Source organism: Neovison vison, chromosome 2 (assembly GCF_020171115.1).
Source record: "Neovison vison isolate M4711 chromosome 2, ASM_NN_V1, whole genome shotgun sequence".
In the NCBI taxonomy this organism is placed as follows: domain Eukaryota; kingdom Metazoa; phylum Chordata; class Mammalia; order Carnivora; family Mustelidae; genus Neogale; species Neogale vison.
Window position 1 is genome coordinate 202,923,204 of NC_058092.1, and position 21,651 is coordinate 202,944,854.

The window sequence follows — 21,651 nt, forward strand, 5'->3', positions numbered from 1 at the left end:
TTTCTTTCCTGGAGTCAGCTTCTTTTGACAAACTGCTCTTTACTATTGTCATCCACTCATAATCTGCCACTATGCCAAGCATTCCCCCAATATAACGAGTGATTGTAAAATAATTTGGTCTGCTAAACCTGTGATGAATGCCTTCATCTTTTCCTATTTATTAAGAGTCTCCAAAAATTAAAATGGTAATAATTACTAACCCCATATCAAGAAAATCTCCACCGGGTAGCCATTTCCACCCACCCTGTAGCCTAAGGTGTCCTGTGACTGAAAACTTTGCATTCTCCCTCGGTCTTCTGGGTCACCTTCAGGGACTGGGAGTTTTCAGCCCAAGTGATAATCATGTGAATCACCTCAGTAAACCCGTTAATCCTTCCCTAAATCCTGCAATCGGAACCGCCTTTATCTGTTTCGGTGTTTTCGGTTCCCTATTTCTTCCCCGGCAGGAAATAACTCATTTTCTTTTCACGATGGTCTTCAATCGTCTTCAATCCAAGAATCCTTAAAGCTCTGTTTTGGGAAGGACTCTCCTAGTCAGTACATTTCGGAGCGCAACTATACTATCAGACACCCTGTCCCACAAGGGCTCCCACAGGTCGTGCAGCTCCCATCCCAACACCGCCCGCTTCCACAGACCCCCGCCTGCCTCGCGCCCTGCTGACCAATCCCTGGCTCCGCTCCATGCGCGTCACAATAGCGCCCTCGCAGCCCCGCCCCCGGACGCGGGCCGCGGAGGCACCGCCCACCCGCGCTCATTGCGTCCTTCCGGCTCCGTGGTGGAAGTCTTCCTGCGCCGCGTCTTCCTGGAGAAGAAGGTGGGGTTCCGCGGGGAAACCGGCCGGCAATTACGCCGGCAGCCGGAAGTGGGGTGGGGGCGCGGGCTCCCGGGCTGTTGCTCCTAGGTGCTAGGGTACAGGGCCAAGCGGGGGTCGGGCAAACCCAGAGTAGCGGGGTAAACGCCTCGTGCGCCCGTCGGGCGGGAGTTGTGCACTCGGGCCTGCCGCGCGCCAGACCCGGCCCCTCAGAGGCCCCGCCCAGGGCGCGCTGCCAGGGGTTTCCATGGTGATGGTAAACAAGCCTCAACTGCCTCAGCTACAACTGCCAAGTTCCCCGCGTTCCACCCTCCTCTAGGTGCTCAGAGGGACGATCGAGGTGCCGGATGTGAAGAGCGGGAGCGTGGAGACTCGGATCCCGAGGTGAGGGGCGGGACGGGCGGCGGGTCCGAGGCTGAGGGCCGCACTACTGGGACCGACCGAGAACTGGGCCCTTGAGTATGGAGACAGTGGGACTGAGATTTGGAGTCGGGGGAGGCTAGGTCTGAAATCAAGGGCCTCACACATTCGGGAGCCGAATGGGGATTAGGGACGACGAGGTTGAGAGTTGGGGTCGGGAGAGGTAGAATATGAGGTCAAAAGCCGGGTACTCGGGTACAGACCGGGGACTCGGCTCACTGGGGCTAGGGGTGGCGGGGCTGAGAATTGGGGTGGGGGGAGGTGGGATCAGAGGTCAACGGCCTTACACTCGGGTACTGGACCGCTGGGCTGAGATTTAGGACCGGGGGAAGGCCGGGCCCGCGGCGAGGAACGGAGGAAAGGCCTGGTGCGGATTCCAGAGGTCGTAGAGCTTGAGCACCCCTGCCAAGAATAGCGTGAGGCACCTGGCGACCGTGGGAGGGGGGCTTCATTTAAAAATGAAAGCAGGACTTTCACGTGGTTGAGTTGCACCAGACTGGTTGGGAACTGGCTCCTCCCCCCTCCCACGTTCCCGCTCGCTGAGCCTCCACTTTCGGTCCTTGCGGCCTTTTCTTCCTCTCCGTGCGGCGTGTGCCCCTGTCTGCGTTTTGTCTCCTGCTTTTAGAGGTATAGTGTCTGCATTTTGGGTAGAAACTCTCGCTCACGTTATTTTTGCCTGGTGACCACACTTCTGCCGAGCGAGCTTAGTCTTTTCTTTGTATCCTTGAATATATTTTTTGCTGATTCTTGACTGCGCCTGAGAAACTTCTGGAGTCTGCCGGTGCTCGCGCTGCGCCCTCTACCTTCAGCGTTCCCGCGTGGTTCACTGAAAGTGGCGCTGGCCGGCCTGGTGACGCCGAGCGAGTCTCGGGGACTCGACCGACCCTGGTCTTTTATAGACCTGGTTGGGAGGCCACAGGCCCCTCCCCGTTGATTTGTACCTTTAAGGAGCTCTCAGGTTCTTGCCAGAGAAATCCCCAGACCCGGGAGAGCCCCCCTCCCCAGCTCCTGCAGGACCTCCACCCCCGCCCCCGCCCCCACCCGGCACCCCTTGGGTCCCGGCCTGCTTGCCGGCTGGAAGCTCTTCGCAGTAATTTATTTCCCCGAGGCCCTAGGACGGACAAACGTGCTTCCTTCTGTAGTTCTTCCTACTATTGAGGGGGGACTTCGGGCTCCTGTCTGCCACTGCGGGCTGCATGCGTGGCGGGAGAGGGGTCCGCGAGCTGCGGCGCGCTAAGGGGGGGGGACCGCTCGGTGGGGGGGTGGGGGGGAGCGCGGAGGTGCGGGAGGTTAGGGCCGCGCCTCAGGTATCCGGAACCTAGTGGAGCTGGAAGAGTTGTGAACACTTCAGATAACCATTTCAGTTCAAAATATTGTCGAAATTACCTATCTTAATGTAGTTCTATTACTTCTAGTTACGTTTTTAAAGGTTAACTATTTGTTTTTGAATTTCTAGTAAGAAAGAAAATAACCTCGGGTTCTTCGGTTAGGCAAAAAATACTTTAGGATATGTCAGTGAAAAGTGATGTTTTTAGTGTTAATTTCTAGACACGAGTCTTCATTTTAAAATAAGAGTAAATTTCTACTTTTAATGAATTTTAGGAGCGATTGCTATTACTAATTACTAATACTTAAGTAAGCCCATCTTTAATCATGTCTTGTGCCCGTATGCATTTTGAAAATTTATCAGGCTTGTTCTGTATTATGGTCTCCTTTCTATTTTTAATTTTCTATTTTAACATTCTTTTTGTGGTATTTGCTTTTTTTAAAAAATGTTTTTTTAATAGGCGAGTGACTGGTTTTTTTTTAAAAAATACTGCTACAAGGCTTTCTGTAAACACAAAATATTCAAGTAAAAATGTGAATTGATATAAGTGAAAGGATTAAGATATGGCCAGACACGGCCAAAACTGTAAAGGAGAGTGTGGAGACATAGGGGGCCCATCCCGGATAAGTGCCTGCAGCGCTGCAGAAGTGGGAAGGGGGTCTCTTGAATCCGAGCTCTGGCTCGCAGACTCTTTGTAGAACCACGTGAACTGACCCTTAATTGGGTCCACAGAGTTAGGAGTTTTGATCGTATTTTTAAGTCACATGCTCATGACCGGTCTGTGGGTGGGGGGAGGGGGGCGGTGGTAATTGCTGTTATCCGTGTTGTACAGATGAGAAAATGGAGGCCCAGGGGGAAGTGAAGTCACTTGCCCATGGAGGGAATAGGACTTAGGTTTGTCTGACAGGGACAGCCCTCCTCTGCCAGGGAACCTGCTCCCATCTTAACCGCCCCGAATTGGGAGTTATTGTGGGTAACAAGAGGCATATCAGAGGGAGAATCTAGCTCATTTAAGGCCAACCTGGCTTATTTGACAGTAAATCCCAGACATAATGAGGATTTTATCCATAAATATTTTAGCTTCTATTCTATAGATTAAAAAAATACAAGTACAGTACCATTATCACAGCTGAAGAAATAGTAATTCCTTGAGATCATTAAGTAATCCCATGTTCAAATGCACCTGACTGTATATTTCTTGAATAATTTTTTTTTATAGCTGGCTTGAATTGTAATCAAAACAAGGTCACACCTTAATTTGGTGGCCATCTCTTTTAAATTCTGTTAATCAGAGCAGCGTTTTCCAGTGGAAATAAAATGCAAGCCACTTAAATAACATTTTTAATAGGAAAAAAAAAACATGTTCATTCTAATAATTATTTAGTTTAACATATTAAATGATCAGAATATTTTCTCATGTAATTTTTAGATTATATTTTTTTCCATTTAAGCTTTCAAAATCCAATATGTACTTTATATATACAGCACATCTCACTTTTTTTTTTTTTTTTTAAGATTTTATTTACGTATTAGAGAGAGCAAGAGCATGAGAGGGCAGAACGTCAGAGGGAGAGGCAGGCTCCCCAGAAAGTTGGGAGCCCAGTGGTCATGACCTGAGCCAAAGGCAGTAGCTTAACCAATTGAGCCACCCAGGTGCCCAGCACATCTCACTTCTTACTAGCCACATTTTTAGTGTGGACAAGTAACCTTATTAGTGCAGTCTAGAGGTTCTCTCTTCTTTTCTTTGTTGAATGAATTGGGCTGAGTGTCACATACAGAGTTCCTTCCTCAGGCTTTGGGTTTTTCTGATTACATTCAGTGGTGGTGGTTGAATCTCAGACCTCTCTGCCTTTCCTGTAAAATGATAATTACCTGTAAGGGCTGTTCTGGTTCCGCTGAAATTTTCTTTTTGGAGAGAACTTCTTTGGAGGTGCTGTGCACTCTTGCCGACTCCTGCCTCAGGCACTTGTGTTCCCCCTTTGTGATGTTAGCAGCTATGGATGGTCTTTCCCTAAACCCATTGTTTTGTTAATATCTCCAAATTAGTGACACTTTAAATATTCCTTCTTGTTTAGTAGTAGGAATATTTCTAGAGAGAGGAAACTTTCTTTGTTAATCATTTGATTATTCTAAGTTGTACTTTATAAATGGTAGTTTAAATTTTGATCCATTCCTGTGGTATATCAATATCCAACATAATTAGTGATCTCTAGCATGTGCCAAAGATACTTTTTTTGGTATCATTTTGAAGTCGGGAGTTTTAACATGTAATTTAATTCACTGTGGCTTTTATTCTCTTTGGTGCAGAAATTATCCAGTTTGTGGCCAGTGGGAGCCCTTCAGATTGGTTCCTGACTTGACACAACCACCGTGTGATCTTTGATGCCTTCTTTAGTTTAAGGTGTAATCCTTCATTAAGTGGGTCCAACAAAGTTTATTCAACTGGACTTCTAGTGATGGGCAATTGGGTTGTTTCTAGCCTTTTCCTATTAGAAATAGACCTGAGATGACTATCCTTTGTATGTGTCTTTGCTTTTTCTTTTTTGGGGAGGGCATTTAATATTTCCACAAATGGTATTTGAAAGGGCCTATTTTGCCAAGGGGTTGTTTTCAAATTTATGTATTTCTTGCCAATCTGGTTATTTTAAATGTTACTTCATTTAAAATTTTAATTTATCTTAAATGGGTAAGGTGGAGGATCTTTTCATGTTTACGGTCATTTCTTTTACTGTTGACTATACTTCTAACCCATTTTCCTTTTGGGTGGATGGACTTTCTCTTTTTAGATACTCTATTAAAGATACTAATGCTTTGGGGAAAATTGGCAATATCTTTCCCATTTTATCATTCATATGTTTACTTAGCTTAACCTCTTAGCTATGCATAAGAGGTTTGGAGGTTTCTGTTTTTGGGTTTTTGTTTGTATTCATGTAATGAAATTTTTCAGTATTTTCCCATCTTCTGGGTTTTGGGTCTTGGTCAGGAAAGTTCCCTACTCCCAGTTTATAGAGGAATTCATCAGTTTCCTCTTATTTTCTTCTGTTGTGTAGGATATTTCTTTGCATTTCTCATAAAACATGAAAAAATCTTCGTTAACTCATTTAATCTTCATTAATATGTCAGTGTGACAGATTGCAGGGATTGACTTTGAAATGGTGAGCTGCAGTTGTATTCCTGGAACAAACTCAACTTGGTCATGATTATTGCTTTGTGTGTTGTGGATTTTGTTGGCTGATAATTTCTTTAGGATATTTTCATCTGAGTTCATGAGCAAAATTAGCTTGTGAAACTCCATAAACGAATTCTAACACTCTTGGAAATGGAAAATCAATTCCAGGTTGATTATAGATCAAAACATAAAAATGTAGATGAAAACAACAGAGCTTTTGAAGTTAAAAAAAAAAAAAACCACACAAAAACAACCCATATGGCCTTGGCTTAAGAAAAAGATTTTCTTAAACATAGCACAAAAAGTGATAATTATTAAGGGGGGAAAAGACTAGAATGAAAAATTCTGAATTCCTGTTAGGTTTTCCTGACAGTATGCTGCTTTTACAAATATTCTGACCTCGTGTGAATACTAAAAATTCTTGCCCTCTTACAAGTTTCTACATTGCAGAGATGATTCATTATTGGCATCTCTATAGGTTTTTGTTCTGTTCTACACAAAATTTGTTCAGTCCAATAGAATATGCTGTCCAATAGAATGAATGACAAATTTATTTTGTTTCATATTTGAGATACAATTCACATACTATACAATTCACCCAGTTTAAAGGTACAAATCAGAGGTTTTTCGTATATTCACAACATTGTGAAGACCATCACTAACTACTTCTGCCTAGTTCAAGAACATTTTCTTAGATTGAAATACCCTTAAGCATTCCTGGGATGAATTCTTTTGGTCATGGTGTATAACCTTTCTTAAATGTTGTTGGATTCAGTTTGTAGTATTTTGTTGAGGAATTTTGCACCTGTACTCATAAGGGATATTAGTATGTAGTTATCTCTTCCTGTGATGTCTGTCTGGTTTTGGTATCAGATTGTTTAGTTTACTGGGACTGCCATAACAAAATACTGCAGACTGGGTTGCAACAGAAATTTTTTGTCTTGTAGTTATGGGAGCCAGAAGTCCTAGATCAAGGCATCAGCGGGGTTGGTTCCTCTAAAGGCCATGAGGAAATGATACATTCCAGACCTCTCTTGGTTTGTCAGATGGCTGTCTTCTGTGTTTGTTTCATCTTGTCTGTCTCCAGATTTCCCCTTCTTAGATGGGTATCCGTCATAATGGAATATGACCCACTCTAATGACCTAATTTTATAAAAAAGACTGTCTCCAAATCTCACATTCTGAGGTGCTGGGGTTAGGACCTTATCTAAATTTTGGACACGCATTTCAGCCCATAAAACAGGGTAATACTGGCCTTATAGTAAGATGAGTTGGGATGTGTTTTAATATTTTAATTTAGTATATTTTAATGTATTTTTTTTACTATTATCTAAAATAATATTTCAGCATATCAGTATTTTAACATTGAGATGTTATATTCTTGTTTTAATCTTTGTAGTTTGGTGTGCATTTTATACTTAGAGCACATCTCAATTTGTATTTGTCACTTTCAAGTGTTCAGTAGGCACGTGTGGTTAACTATCGTATTTTTATCCTTTGTACCCAGTTTGTTCTTTCTTCAAAGCCGTTTTTTCTCTACTTTAAATTTAGGAATTTTAGCAACATATGCCTAGGTTGTGTCTTTCAAAAATATCTGTTGGGAACTACACGATCACGTTTATCTTAAGCCAGGAAAATCTCCCTTTCGTTCTTTATCTGTTCTCCTGCCTCCATTTGTGTCTTTTTCTCCTTCTGGAATTCTTATTATTGACATGTTATTTCTGTTGTCTCGTGTTACATCTGTGTCCTCCAAATTTGATATCTTTTTCTCTTTATTTCTTTCTCTTTGTTTTGAGATACTTCTTCCACTTGGTTTTTCAGGCCACTGTGCTTTCAGTTTATTACTAACTTTATAAAGTCGAAATTCAAATTTTAAAAGTTTTATATTCTGTAATTGAGTATCTGAAAGTTCTCATATTTTTTTGTTAAAAAAAAATTTAGTTTTGTCCATTGCTTCTCATTCACTTAAAACTGTCTGTTGTTCTAAGCTGTTGTCTGAATGCATGGTATTCTCTACGGGTGCTTGAGCCACTCTCATGTGCATTGCTGTGTTTCTTTCCTCTTGGATCTGTTCTGTTCTCTCCCAGGGCAGTGTGGCATGGTCCCCTGAGCAGCAAAAATTGAGCACAAGATGCTACAGCAGTCTTCGCTCCTATGGCAGCTGCATGGGACCTGACAAGGTGTCAGCTCTCCACAGAGCCCCGGGAGGTAGCTATAGGCCCCTTGAGGGACTATGGGCATGTTCTCTAACCATCTCTCTGGAGACCATGAGTGTAACCCACAAGGCCTCCTGAGGCCTTTGCCCGGTTCTAGGATCTAAATGGTCACCCAACCCAGGGGCTGCTTACTGAGGGGAAAGAGCTACAGGAAAGTTCATAGGGGAGGTGGTTGGGAGACTCATTTAATTAGCAATCGTATTTTCTTTAACAACCTCCCCCCAACTCCCGCCTTAAATTTCTTAGCTGTGCTGAATCATATTTCTTACTGTGGGGAAAGCACTACCAATTAAATAGAGATGATGAAATTTTTCCCTCATTTGAAAACAGATTTTATCTTAAGCAGTGGAAGTCAAATAGCAGTGTTTCTTTTTATGAAAACTTCACCTGATACGTTTTTTTTTCTCTGTGGTAACCTGGGTTTTGATTCCTGAGTCACCAGCAGAATGCAATCAATAATATAGAGCAATAGTTGCTTGTTCTATGTAGGGTAAAATTTTGTACCTTATGTTAATTTTAATACAAGCATAATAGATACAATTTACCTAACATCACATAGTATTTTTGGTTTTAGTTATTAACACAGCTTTTGAGAAATAAATATTGTAATAAGTGTATTATTACCCAAGACTTAGCTACAGTACACAAACTAAAAGCCCTAATAATTAAAAGATAATGTAAAGTAGCTTTCCTGTTTCATACATATCTCTTGATGGATAAGAATGTAGTAATAATAAACATTTAGAATTTTTTTTTAAATTTTTATTTATTTGTTTGACAGATCATGAGTAGGCAGAGAGGCGGGGGGGGGGGAAGCAGGCTCCCCGCTGAGTAGAGAGCCCATGTGGGACTCGATCCTAGGACCTTGAGATCATGACCAGACAGAGGCAGAGGCTTAACCCACTGAGCCACCCAGGCTCCCTAAACATTTAGAATGTTAATAACATTTAATGATCCATCTACAGCTTTTCTCTCAATAGCTCTGAGGTAGCTTTATGTATTGAACTTGGCTTGTTGTACACATTAGGGTCAGAGTAGTCCGACTTGGGATGCCTGAGCCCTTTGAAAATTTTGGCACAACTTTGTAGGGGGTGTGCTTTCTTGAAGTAGTCAGTTCAGAACTACATCATATTGTCAAGTATTTGACAGCCAGAAATGTTTAAGAGCCACTGAAATGGGACTTTATAAAAATTGCTGAGGCTTCCAGTGGAACAGGAAAACTACCCATAATAAATTAGGGGTCTGGGCTCTGCTCATGCACTGTCCCTAGACAGGGAATTGCTTTTTTCCCAGACCCATCTTTGCTCCTCAAGGGAAAACAGACATAAGCAGCAGAAATAATATCTAAAATTCTCTTTTGTGAATTTAATAAGACCTGAATATGAAGATTAAAAGGATTTGCCACGAAGGCCTGGCTGGCTCAGTTGGTAGAGCATGAGACTCTTGATCCTCAGGGTTAAGTTCGAGCTCCACATTGGGTATAGCGATTACTTAAAAAAATAAAATATTTTAAAAAAATAAAAGGATTCACCACAAAGTAAAATATTTATATAAAGCAACCAGCACAAAAACAGACCCTGGCAAAGGGGGCTGCATTTTAAAAATATAAAGAGGGGCGCCTGGGTGGCTCCATTGTTAAGCCTTTGCCTTCAGCTCAGGTCATGATCCCAGGGTCCTGGGACTTTTTACCAGGGGCAAAAAGTTTCCCATTCCTACCCCTTCTCATGCTTAGGATCTGTTTGTCACTTCCTTAGAGCCCCAGTGTAAATTAATCTCCATTTTCTAGTTTTGGGTCATTCAGAATTTGTTGTCATACATGTATTTCTTCTTCTTCTTTTGGGTCATTCAGAATTTGTTGTCATACATGTATTTCTTCTTCTTCTTCTTCTTCTTCTTTTTTTTTTTTTTTTTTAAGATTTTTACTTGTCAAGAGCATGAGTGGGGAGGAGGGGTAGAGGGAGAAGTAAGCTCCCCACTGAGCAGGGAGCCCAATTTCTTTATTGATTTCTCAGCCTACTGTTCTGTGGACCTAGTAGAGTGCCTGCATTTTGTAAGTGCACAGTATTTCTGAGTTAATGAATGACTTTCCCAAGTTTGGTAAATTTTTATCTACTGCACATCACTCAAATCTTGGCACAATTGCTTCATTTCTACCACAGTGTTTTTACTTCGGGGTACCATCAGTTTTTCCTAAACTTGCTCATTGCTTCCCATCTCCTCTCCATGCATCTGTTCCCACCATTTGTTTTCCAGATAACAGCTAGACTGTTCTGTTGAAAAGCAAAAACACAAATTACACCACATTCCATTTTGAAACAATTAAATGATTTCCCATTAGTTTTAGACTAATGTACAAAATACCAAACCAGGCTTTCAAGGCAAAGAAGGATCTTTCTCTCCTTTCCTCTTTCATTGGTCTTAGCAGGGCAAGTCCCCATGTCTTCAGTACACGTTGTTCCTTCACCAGGCAGGAACCCTATCATGGCTGATCAATTATTAACTGTCACCTCCCTAGTGTCACCAACCACTTGAGGCAGGAAGGCATATGTAAAACTACTTAACTTCAGCAAATACGTTCAAATAAATAGAGAAAACATACCAGTTACATAAATTATCAAGAATATATTTTGAAGAGGTTTTCATGAAGTAAAATAAATGCTTATGAAGTAGTCAGGTACCTCAGTTCTGTAGAGATATTCTTTCCAAAAACAAGCCAGCTTTGTGGCTTAATTCTTCTTTGGAATATTGTTTTACTTCTCTTGAATTCATGAGTTTTTAGTGTTATGTATAACTTTCCGTGATACGGCTGGATTTTGATTCTTGTCACCCAGCTTCCACAATTAGGGACCGTTTTTATTATATTCTTCACCTAATTGTTTTTAAGATTTTGACAGAGAGCCAGAGAGGGAACATAAACGGGGGGAGTGGGAGAGGGAGAAGCAGGCTTCCTGCAGAGTAGGGATCCTGACACAGGGCTCCATTCCAGAACCCAGGATGAAGACCTGGGCAGAATGAAGGCAGAGGCTTCTAATGACTGAGCCACCCAGCCCTCCCCCCTTACCCGCCAAGTAATTTTTAAAAAAATCCCAGCCAACAGTTTCATGCACAGATACTTCCAGTGAATAAAACTCTAGAAACGAATTCTTTTATTTTTAAGCAGAACTAGTTTTATATCTAAAATAAGTAAATATACTTCAACAGTAAAAAACCACTTTAATATCGTTTTTAGTCAGTTGAAATACCATAATGTTTATCAATTTGTTTGACTGAAAATCCAGATATACCCCATGTGTTGTGAATCGGTGATAAATCTCTCAGATTTCTTATATTCAGTAAGTGTTCACTTGGCCTTTCCCTTGCAGCTATTTTGTAATGAAGGCTGAACTCATTTGTCAGTCTGGCTTTGCATACTCTTACCTAGCTAGTAGGTTCCTCTTCCCTATAAATTCTGTTCATTTCATAGTTACTTCTAGTATGTAGATTATATGGTTTTCTTTTTTAAAATAATTTCATTACTAAAAGTATTTAACCTACAGAGAAGTAGAGACAAAAGTAAAAGGAAAACTCCATATACCTATCCATCACCCGGTTTCAGGAACTACTAAATCATGTCCCGTTTGTTTCATGTGTAATCCCACTCGATAGACTCAGACTTAGAATCAGATTCTAGACATCAAATATATCTTTTAAGTATTGACTCCAAAAATAAAACCATAGCACCATAATTAAAACTAAAATTTTAAAATTCGGTAATATAAAATGTAATCATTGCTTATGTTGCACACAGTTGCCTTACTTTTTAAAAAGATTTTATTTGACAGAGCGAGCACTAAGAGGGCGAGCAAGAAGCAGGTTCCCCGCAGAGCAGGGAGCGCAAGCCAGGCTGCATCCCAGGATACTGGGATCATGACCTGCACCGAAGGCAGGCAGGCCAGACACTTAACCAGCTGAGCTACCCAGGCGCCCTTAGTAATTATTTTCAAGACTGTTCTTTTGAACTCGGATTCAGAGGTTCGTGAAATGTAATTCTTTGTGGGGTATTAAGAATTGCGAGTTTTAAAATCTTTTAAACTGAAGCAAAGTATTTACATGAATATATGCCCAAATATATAAAACAAGGTACTGTATATACAAAGAGGTTCTACCTTTTGTCTGTTAGTTTCCTTTCACAATTCTTCCTGCTTTGAGATTTTTTTCAGATTTTTTTTTTTTTTTTAATTTTACATCTTTGCTACATATATCGTGCCAATCTTCCCCGCCCCTACGCTAGTATTCTGGACTTTTCCCCCGTCCTGGCACCCTTCCGGAGAACTCACACAGAACGGTCTTCCTCGTTGCTTTTCTTCCCTCCTTCCTCCCACTTCCTGCCTGGGCCGAACGCGCGGGCCGCGGGCCGCACCTGCAGGACGCGTTTCCATTGGTGACATCTTGGCGGGCCCATCGGTGGCACTTCCTCCTTTACACCCCGTGACCCACGTCCGGCCCGCCGCCCTCAGTCACGCGGCCTCTGCCTCCGGGACGCAGCCCCGCGCGCCGGCCTTCCGGACTCCGGACCCGTCGTGGTGAGCCGCCGCGAGCGGACGACCCCTGCCCGCCCGCCCATCCACCCTCTCTCAGCCCAATCTACCTCCCACCGCCCGCGAGTCCCGGGAACTCGTCCCCCCCCCCCCTCAAGGCCCCCCCAATCCCGCCCGCTCCAGGAACTCTTTCTTCCCCCCCTCCCCCCCCGGTTGCCCCAGGAACTCTTCTACCCCCTCGGCCCCAGGAAGTCCCCCCGACCCGACCCGGGAGCTCCGCCCCCCACGGGTCCCGGGAACTCGGCCCTGGCCACCCCAGAAAGCTCCCCCCCGACTCGGGAGCTCCGCCCCCTCCCCCGCGGCTCCGGGAAGCCGGGACGGGGAACTCGGCCCCACCTCACTACCTCCTCGGCGACGTCGGCGACCTCCCTCCCCATTCCCCCGCCCCCGCCTCCGTAAGCTTCCCCCCTCCCTTTACCCGGCCCGGGAAGCCTTTGCCCGGTGACCTCTTTTCCCCTCCCCCTCCCGCTCTGCCCGGGAAGCCTCTCTCCCCCCTCCTCCCCCCTTCCCTCCTCCTTCCTCCCTTGGCTCGTCCCGTCCCCGCCCCGGAAGCTCCTGCTGACCCCGCCCAGGCCCCGCGAAGGGGCGCTCCGGGGCCCCTTTTCCTGTGGGGCCTGGCGGACCGTAGGGTCTCGTATCCGCCAGGTAGAAGCCGAGTGAGCGCCCCCGGCACCTCGTCCCCGTTTCCCCGCCCGGGGAGCTCAGCGCCTGTGACCGCCACTGTGCTTCCCGCCGAAATCGCTCAGACGCGCCCCTGGCGGCCCGCGCGGCTGCGAGCTACAGAACGCAGTTGGAGCCGTCGTCTGAGGCGTTCGGCCACAGCCGCTTGAGTTTCGTTTTCAGGTTAATAACAAAAGGAGACGCACCTGGACTTTCCCCGGAGCCGTCTGCGTTTTTAAGCGTCGGGTGGAATTAGGGGTCCTTTGGCTCTAAACCGCGCTTGTTTGATGAAAATAGAAATCAGTCCTGCTCCCCTCAGCGGTAAGTCTTAAGAGCAACAAAGTCAACTGCGTAATCCTGAAGCAGCGTCTCTCTCGCCTACTGTGATTTAAGAGTAGAACTTTCTGAGTAATTAGGACCTCCAGGATAATCTGGCTCTTGTGTGTTACCTGCTGCAGGTGAATATTTATTTACAAATAAGGGTGAGAATGTGCTGCAGCACAAATAAGAGGGTGAAGCCAGGGTCCCACTGAGTACCCTTCCCTAAGGAAGAGGGTGGGAGTTTAAGCTTTTATCTACTCCGTAGATAAACCTAATCAGTCCTGGCACTCGGAGGCTCACCCCATTTTTATCTTGATTGGATCTCCCTGAATCCGAACTAAATCCCGTCTAACCAGTAGAGTGAAGGAGAGCCTCGCGGGAGTCAGGAGTCTGCTAGAAATGCAGAATCTTGCACTATCCCCAGTCTATTGTTCAAGAATCTTTGCATTTTAACAACATCCATCCACGGGGGGTCTGTGTACAACGCACATTCCGCTCACTTGGAGTTGTGCAAAATCCTTGGCCACATCCTGTGCGGTACGGTTAAATTAGAAGCTCCAGGTGCAGTACTTAGGAATAGTACTTTCTCCTACTCCAGCGATTGTAAGGTCGTGCTCCGGTGATACTCGTCCTTTATCAGTGCTTCAGCGTGTGTTCGCGCGTGCGCCTCCCGGTTTTCAGTCTGGTGAAAATTGGCCTCGGTGTGGCTGGCCCTCCCGGCGCTTGCTTGTCCGAGGACGGTTCGGTAGATGTTGGTCTGCAGACCACACTGGAAGGAGCTAGGAGCTGGGGTGAACCGTAGAAGAAGGGAATCAATCAAGTCGTCAAGATGTCTGGGTTCTTCTGCCTTTTAGATACCACTCTTCTGGGGGTACAAGAGAGGGACTGATGAAGCTTTTTGAAGCCATCTGCCAGAGAATTTCAAGTTAACTGTTTTTAAACTGTGGTACTTGACATTTATACCGCCGCTCCCCCCCCCAGCTGGATGGTATCTAATGTAATAATACAGGAGGCTAGGACAGGGCAGATTTATCTTCAAAACAAGACTCAGCGAAATTCACTTTCCCAAAATTAAGAATGTGGTTTGGTTCTCCGTCGCTTTCCTTGGAATTCATGTATCTTAGTCTTTGGGGACACTTTAATCATTTGGTTGTGGGCGATGGTAGTGATGTTTTTCCTGTTGAAAAGCGTATTTCAAAATTTCCTCCCTTTATTGTCAGTGTCAGAGCAAATACAGGTCACAAGAAATGAAGTTACCAAATAAAACTGGGAAGGAAAGACGTTGACCATCTCCACCCTGCCCCCCTCCCTACCCCCTCCCTCGGATTCTTGTAAATCGTAAATCCTGTTGAACAATTTTAGCCACCGACTCTTCGGAGCTCGTCCCAGTAAAGATTATGCTACCTGGGGTCTCACCTCCTACTCCTGCGGTCCCTTCGGTACCCGGGACTATTGTGGACTTGCTCCACCCTCTCCCTGAAGAGGCCCCTCCCACCCTCGGTATTTAGATTTCCCCACGGAGCTTAGAGTTAGAATTCTAAGTCTCTTCTCGGTTGTTGGCGGTGTTTCCCTGCTCTTAACCTATTACCCTATGAAAAGGTAAACCTTTTAAATGCTGTGGGGGCAGTGCCTGGTGTGTGTTTTAATTATGGAAGCCTTGGGGCTATGAAGGGCCTCCAGCAGCCCCAGCCCTGACTCTCAGAGAAGGGGGGAGGGAGCTGGAGCCCATCCTAGCCAGGGCACCACCTCTGGTTGCTCTGTGACTGCTGGGACACTGAGGCAAGACGGCCATATCACTCTTTTTTAGGACAGTTCGTTACCTACAAGGAGTGTCTCCGACTGTGGGCATCCCCTCCCCGGGTGGTTCTTTAAGGTGAGCTCTTTTAAGAAAAAGTATTTTTTTTGTTCACATTCTTTGTATTTTAGCAGGACATTTCTTACCCTGAAGATCTTTGTCACTAGTTTTAAATCTAATGTGGAGTAAAAATCTACACTCTGCTACTGAATTTTAGTTAATGTCCTAAGTACTGTAAAACTCCATAAGGGATGAAGATGCTTGAAGGTTCTGAGGGCAGAGTGAGGATGTTGATTTATATTTGCACCTAAAATTCGATTTGTGTTCCATTGGAAGTTTAAAAGAATATGGAGTTAGTAGGTCTGGGACTTACCGTGAGAAATACAAGAGAAAATTTATTCTGGAGTATAAGCAATGAAAGTTTTACATGGAGATGTGTGTTTTAGAAAAAAGTGCTCTTCACCTTGCTTTGAGAGAAGTTACTTTGGTTTTGGACCTTTTTTAATGTCAACTTTTTTTTTTTTTTTTTTTTTTAAGATTTTATTTATTATTTATTTAACAGAAGGGGTTACAAGTAGGCAGAGAGGCAGGCAGAGAGAGAGGAGGAAGCAGAATCCCTGCTGAGCAGAGAGCCCAATTCAGGGCTCCATTCCAGGACCCTGAGATCATGACCTGAGCCGAAGGCAGAGGCTTTAACCCACTGAGCCACCCAGGCGCCCCGGAACTTTATTTTCTGAAGTAAAACATTCATAATCTGTGCTGTACTGTTAGGTGTTTTAAGTAATTTTATATTAAATAATTCTGTTTGTTTGTGCTTCCTGCATGTCTTTTTCAGCCTAGACTGCCATATTGTAGAGGGAGGTGTTGACCTCGAAGAGCCATCAGTTAATCTCTTGCTAATCTTGGGCCTGCTGTGCTAGGGGTGGGGCAAACAGTCTGTCCCTGTTAGGCTTTTCCAAGCAGTTTTGAAGACATATTTTAAACAAACCAGAGCAAAAATGCTATGGGAGTATAGAATCATAATACTTAATTTGTAGAAGGGGAAGATCTTGTGGGAAGGTAGTATGTTTGAGCGGAGACCTTAAGGATTAGTTGGATTTAGCCAGACAGAAGTTTGGGTGGAGTATGTTAGGGGAGGTAATTATCCTGTGTGGTTGAATCCCAGGGAGCAGAAAGCCTGGCACATTCGAGGCACAGAAGTGAATAAAGGAGTGGGGTTTTTTTTTGTTTGTTTGTTTGTTTGTTTTTTTTTGCTGCTCTTTGTTGGTATTTTCTTTTTTTGATGGCAGTGACTCAAGCTAGATAAGTGTGTTGTAGGCCAAAGTTGCAAGTTCTAAGTACCCCGTTAGCTCTGTGGTTTGTGTTCCAGTGTTAGTGGGAAGCCACCAAGGATTTGGAACAGAATACCAAAGTCGGTTTAGGGGGAAACTTGAGCTATAGATGGGGTTGCAATAAGGGTTAGCGATTACACTTGGAGAAGTTTAAGAACCAGGTAAGAATATCCTGGTATGGGCTGTTGGTACTGGAATTAGAAATGAGGAAGTAGAAAGGGATAGGAGGGCAATGCAGAAAGTTGTTTGACAGTTGAACTCACAGAGGAATTACTGAGCTCTTACTGTGCTATGCAATGGCTAGGGGGCTGAGTATAGAACTGTGACAAACCTTTATATTGAAATCAAGAGCTCTTGAACAGGATTTAGGAATGTTGGTTAGTTAGGGTGGTGAATGGAATCACTGAGAGGTAATCGACTCATTGGATTTGAGGGCTTGGGCGAAGTTGTCCAAGGATTACTTCACTTTTTTTCTAGAACCTAAGGATGACAGATAAGGCTATTTATATCTGCACCTGAGATGCTAAAGAAGAGTTTCACGGAAAATGCTGCTTTCTTTCATGGGGTGTAGGAGTTAAAGAGTAGAATTTTGTATACCATTCTGGGCTTCATGAAGTCTGAGGGACTTGAGTCCTGGGCCCAAGGTTCGTTGACCATGGAGGTCACATGAGGCTGCCTAGAAAAGGACTCAGAGGAAGAAGCTGGGAGAACAGATCGAAGGAATTAATAGAAAACTAGGAGACAGCATCATTAAGAGCCAAAGGGAGAGGGGCGCCTGGGTGGCTCAGTGGGTTAAGCCGCTGCCTTCAGCTCAGGCCATGATCTCAGGGTCCTCGGATGGAGTCCCGCATCGGGCTCTCTGCTCAGCAGGGAGCCTGCTTCCTCCTCTCTCTCTCTGCCTGCCTCTCTGCCTACTTGTGATCTCTGTCTGATAAATAAATAAAATATTAAAAAAAAAAAAAAGAGCCAAAGGGAGAAAAGATTTCCAGAGGGAGTGGTTAAATCCTGCTATGGGGATGAGTACAATGAAGAAAATAACTCTCTTTCTTACAAGGAGTGAGAGATTTTGCCTTTTCATTGGTGAGGAGTAGAGGGGACAGTAGAGGCCTGCCTTCTGAAATTTTACTGAGGGGGTCAGCAAATCAAGTAGCTGGAGGCAAAGTTGATGTCAGGGAAGGTATATTATGACATTGGTTAGACATGGTCATACTTACTTAGTTTGTCTTCAGTGAAGAGACTATGAAGATAAATTTCTCTTGGCATCTGGGTGGATCTGTTGATTAAGTGACTCTTGATCTCAGCTTAGGTCTTGATCCCTCTTGATAGCAGGGTTGTGAGTTCAAACCCCAAAATGGGCTTATTTCCTAGGCATGGAACTCACTTAATAATAATAATAATAATAATTTCTCTGGGGTGAGTGGAGTTGGGACCAGAGCAGGATTGTGATCCTGCTAATGTAATGTCAGCTGATAAGAGAAGCAAATCCTTCTTGTTTAAGTTTCTAGACTTTGTGGTAGTTCCTTTACGTGATCTCTATTTGAACCAGATGAGAGACCAGCTGAAGGTGGGGGAGATTAGAATAGGTGAGTTACCATAGACAGCTCAGGGCTTTGGAAGAGAGGGGTGGAACTCTAGGCAGTATTGAGGGTCCCTCTCTTGTAGGCAGTATTGAAGGTTGGTGGCCCCGATTTACAGTAGTTACTCTCAACTCAAGGAGCAGTTTTATCCCCAGGGAACATTTGGGAATATCTGGAGACCTTTGGGATTGTCACACCTGGGGAGGGGGTTGCTTTTGATGGCTAGTAGGCAGAGGCCGGGGATGCTGCTGTGTAATATCCTACAGTGCACAGGCCTATTCCTTACAACAAAGAATTGTCCAAAATAAGAAACATTGTGCCTGGCTTTGTGTCCCTGAGCCACCCATCCACCCAGTATTAACCACGAAACAGGTAATTTTCCTGGGCTTTTTTACTGGGTGCATACAATAAAGGAGAAAGAAGATATGAATTCCATTTGTTGTAGGGGGATGGACTGAAGTCATTACAAAATTACCCTTTTGTATGTTGATAGTTTAAAAATAATGATTAAAAGTGCTACATAAGGTGACTTCATCAGATACTTGAATTACTATAAATTATAAAATTATGGTGAGTCAGAATGGCAGTTTGTCAATAATCTGGTTTTCTCTGATAACCCGTGCAGTTGAGCATTTCATATTTATTACAAATTTGCTCTGCCTTTTCCTCTAGTAACAAAATGTCCTTTTACTTGAAATATGTAATAATCTCACATTTTCATCCAGTTCTGAAAAGTTCTCTTACTATTTCTGAAATACTGGCTTATTTCATTCTTTTGTCTTCCTTTCTAAAACTTAAAATAGTTGATCTGTTAGAATTGATAAGTTTTGGCTTAATGATTGAAGCTTCCAGATTGCTATTATATTTGTTTAAGACTCATAATTTGTTCTTTTTCAGTCTGTTTGTGAGTAATACATATATTTTGGGAGAGACCTGGGATTGAATCTCAGCTCAGATGTCTTCGGTGTATTTCTTAATATATTTTACTCTTCTTTTTTCATCTGTAAAATCAGGAAAACAAGATTTACTGCATATTCTTGTATATAATAAATGAAAAATTATGTAAAGTAGTTTTTGCTTTCTTTTCAGCCACAAAAAGCTGCACCCAAGCTTGTTTGACGTCTATCCTCTCAAGTGTCCATGATGCTGGGCCCCGAGGGAGGTGAAGGCTTTGTGGTCAAGCTCCGTGGCCTGCCCTGGTCCTGCTCTGTTGAGGATGTGCAGAATTTCCTTTCTGACTGCACAATTCATGATGGGGCTGCAGGCGTTCATTTCATCTACACTAGAGAAGGCAGGCAGAGTGGTGAGGCTTTTGTTGAACTTGAATCAGAAGATGATGTAAAAATGGCCCTTAAAAAAGACAGGGAAAGCATGGGACACCGGTACATTGAGGTGTTCAAGTCCCACAGAACCGAGATGGATTGGGTGTTGAAGCACAGTGGTCCAAACAGTGCCGACACCGCCAATGATGGCTTCGTGCGGCTTCGAGGACTCCCATTTGGATGCACCAAGGAAGAAATTGTTCAGTTCTTCTCAGGGTTGGAAATTGTGCCAAACGGGATCACCTTGCCTGTGGACCCCGAGGGCAAGATTACAGGGGAAGCCTTTGTGCAGTTTGCCTCACAGGAGTTAGCTGAGAAGGCCCTAGGGAAGCACAAGGAGAGAATAGGGCACAGGTATATTGAAGTGTTTAAGAGCAGTCAGGAAGAAGTTAGGTCATACTCAGATCCCCCTCTGAAGTTCATGTCTGTACAGCGGCCGGGGCCCTATGACCGCCCCGGCACAGCCAGGAGGTATATTGGTATTGTCAAGCAAGCAGGCCTGGAGAGAATGAGGTCTGGTGCATATAGTGCAGGCTATGGGGGCTATGAGGAGTACAGCGGCCTCAGCGATGGCTACGGCTTCACCACCGATCTATTTGGGAGAGACCTCAGTTACTGTCTCTCAGGCATGTATGACCACAGATACGGCGACGGCGAGTTCACTGTCCAGAGTACCACTGGGCACTGCGTCCACATGAGAGGGCTGCCATACAAAGCCACAGAGAACGACATTTACAACTTCTTCTCTCCACTCAACCCTGTGAGAGTCCATATTGAGATTGGCCCTGATGGAAGAGTGACGGGCGAAGCGGATGTTGAGTTTGCCACTCACGAAGAAGCTGTGGCAGCTATGTCCAAAGACCGGGCCAACATGCAACACAGATACATAGAACTTTTCCTGAATTCCACAACTGGGGCCAGCAATGGGGCATATAGCAGCCAGATGATGCAAGGCATGGGGGTGTCGGCCCAGTCCACTTACAGTGGCCTTGAGAGCCAGTCTGTGAGTGGCTGTTACGGGGCTGGCTATGGAGGCCAGAACAGCATGGGTGGATATGACTAGTTTTGTAGGAGCATTTGAGTTATTGCAATCAAATTTTCACAGGCAGCCAACAAGCAGTGAAAAGCAATTCTTACTCTAGAGGAAGCTGTGGGACCCATTTTGCACCATGAGTTTGTGAAATCTGGATTAAAAAATTACCTCTTCAGTGTTTTCTCATGCAAACTTTCTTCTAGCATGTGATATTGAGTAAACTAAAACTATTTTCAGCTTTTCTCAATTAACATTTTGGTAGCGTACTTCAGAGTGATGTTATCTGAGTTAAAGTAGTTTTAAGTACATTAAATGGATCTTTTACACCACATCACCGTGAACACATTGGGGAGGCGTGCTTTTTTGGAAAACTCAAGGTGCTAGACCCCTGATTCAAAGAGGAACATTTCTCATGTTTGTTCATTCTAGTTTATTTTCATTTAAAATCTTTTAGGTTAAGTTTAAGCTTTTAAAAAATAAGTTAGTTTTGAAAATTGAGACACATTACTAATACTGTAGGAATTGGTGAGGCCTTGACTTAAAACTTTCTTTGTACTGTGATTTCCTTTTGGGTGTATTTTGCTAAGTGAAACTTGTTAAATTTTTTTGTTAACTAAATTTTTTTCTTAAAATAAAGATTTTTTCACAATGACTGGCACCGACTATATACTCACCAGAAAAGTAGCAAAATGGGTGGTTGAAGAGAATTTAGTACTGCTGTATTTCAGTGTGAATTTCAAAATAATTTAGCACATGAAATCTAAAATCTCCCTTATATTCCTATAGGCTAAATTAAAAGTTTGATTTTAAAAATGTTAAATATGAGTGGTGGAAATGGAAACACATCCCAGAGATTATGAAAATTAGAAGTACATGGGCCCCAGCCTCCTTTGAGACTGGAGTGCTGTTACCAGCCATTTGTAATGTCCTGCTTTTTCCCTTATTTTATGCTGGAGTCATGTTCATTTCTCATAAGTAGAGATCCTTAATTTTGGGTGCCACATACATTGGCAGTCACTAACCACAGAATAAGCTGATTTGAGAGTTTTTTCTTTATTTATTTGAGAGAGAGAGTGTAAGAGAGTATGAGC

General features: G+C 43.8%; 1 protein-coding gene across 9 annotated transcripts; it reads left to right on the forward strand.

Moving 5' to 3' along the window:
* Positions 1-765: 765 nt before the first annotated feature.
* On the forward strand, positions 766-20,735 carry HNRNPF (heterogeneous nuclear ribonucleoprotein F). Of its 9 annotated transcripts, XM_044240058.1 has the most exons (5): positions 766-815; positions 1,132-1,196; positions 13,365-13,502; positions 15,310-15,375; positions 19,295-20,735. In XM_044240058.1, exon 5 carries the CDS (start codon positions 19,346-19,348, stop codon positions 20,588-20,590), a length of 1,245 nt encoding a protein of 414 aa, XP_044095993.1. In that variant the 5' UTR covers positions 766-815; positions 1,132-1,196; positions 13,365-13,502; positions 15,310-15,375; positions 19,295-19,345; the 3' UTR covers positions 20,591-20,735. The 9 variants fall into 9 exon arrangements, with proteins under 9 accessions (XP_044095993.1, XP_044095995.1, XP_044095999.1 ...); XM_044240059.1 differs by lacking the exons at positions 766-815; positions 1,132-1,196 and adding an exon at positions 1,778-1,859; XM_044240057.1 differs by lacking the exons at positions 766-815; positions 1,132-1,196 and adding an exon at positions 12,310-12,506.
* The last annotated feature ends 916 nt before the right edge of the window (positions 20,736-21,651 follow it).

Bases quoted from the DNA above. Each gene is read 5' to 3' on its own strand.
- HNRNPF (XM_044240058.1), top strand. From the start codon at position 19,346: ATGATGCTGGGCCCCGAGGGAGGTGAAGGCTTTGTGGTCAAGCTCCGT.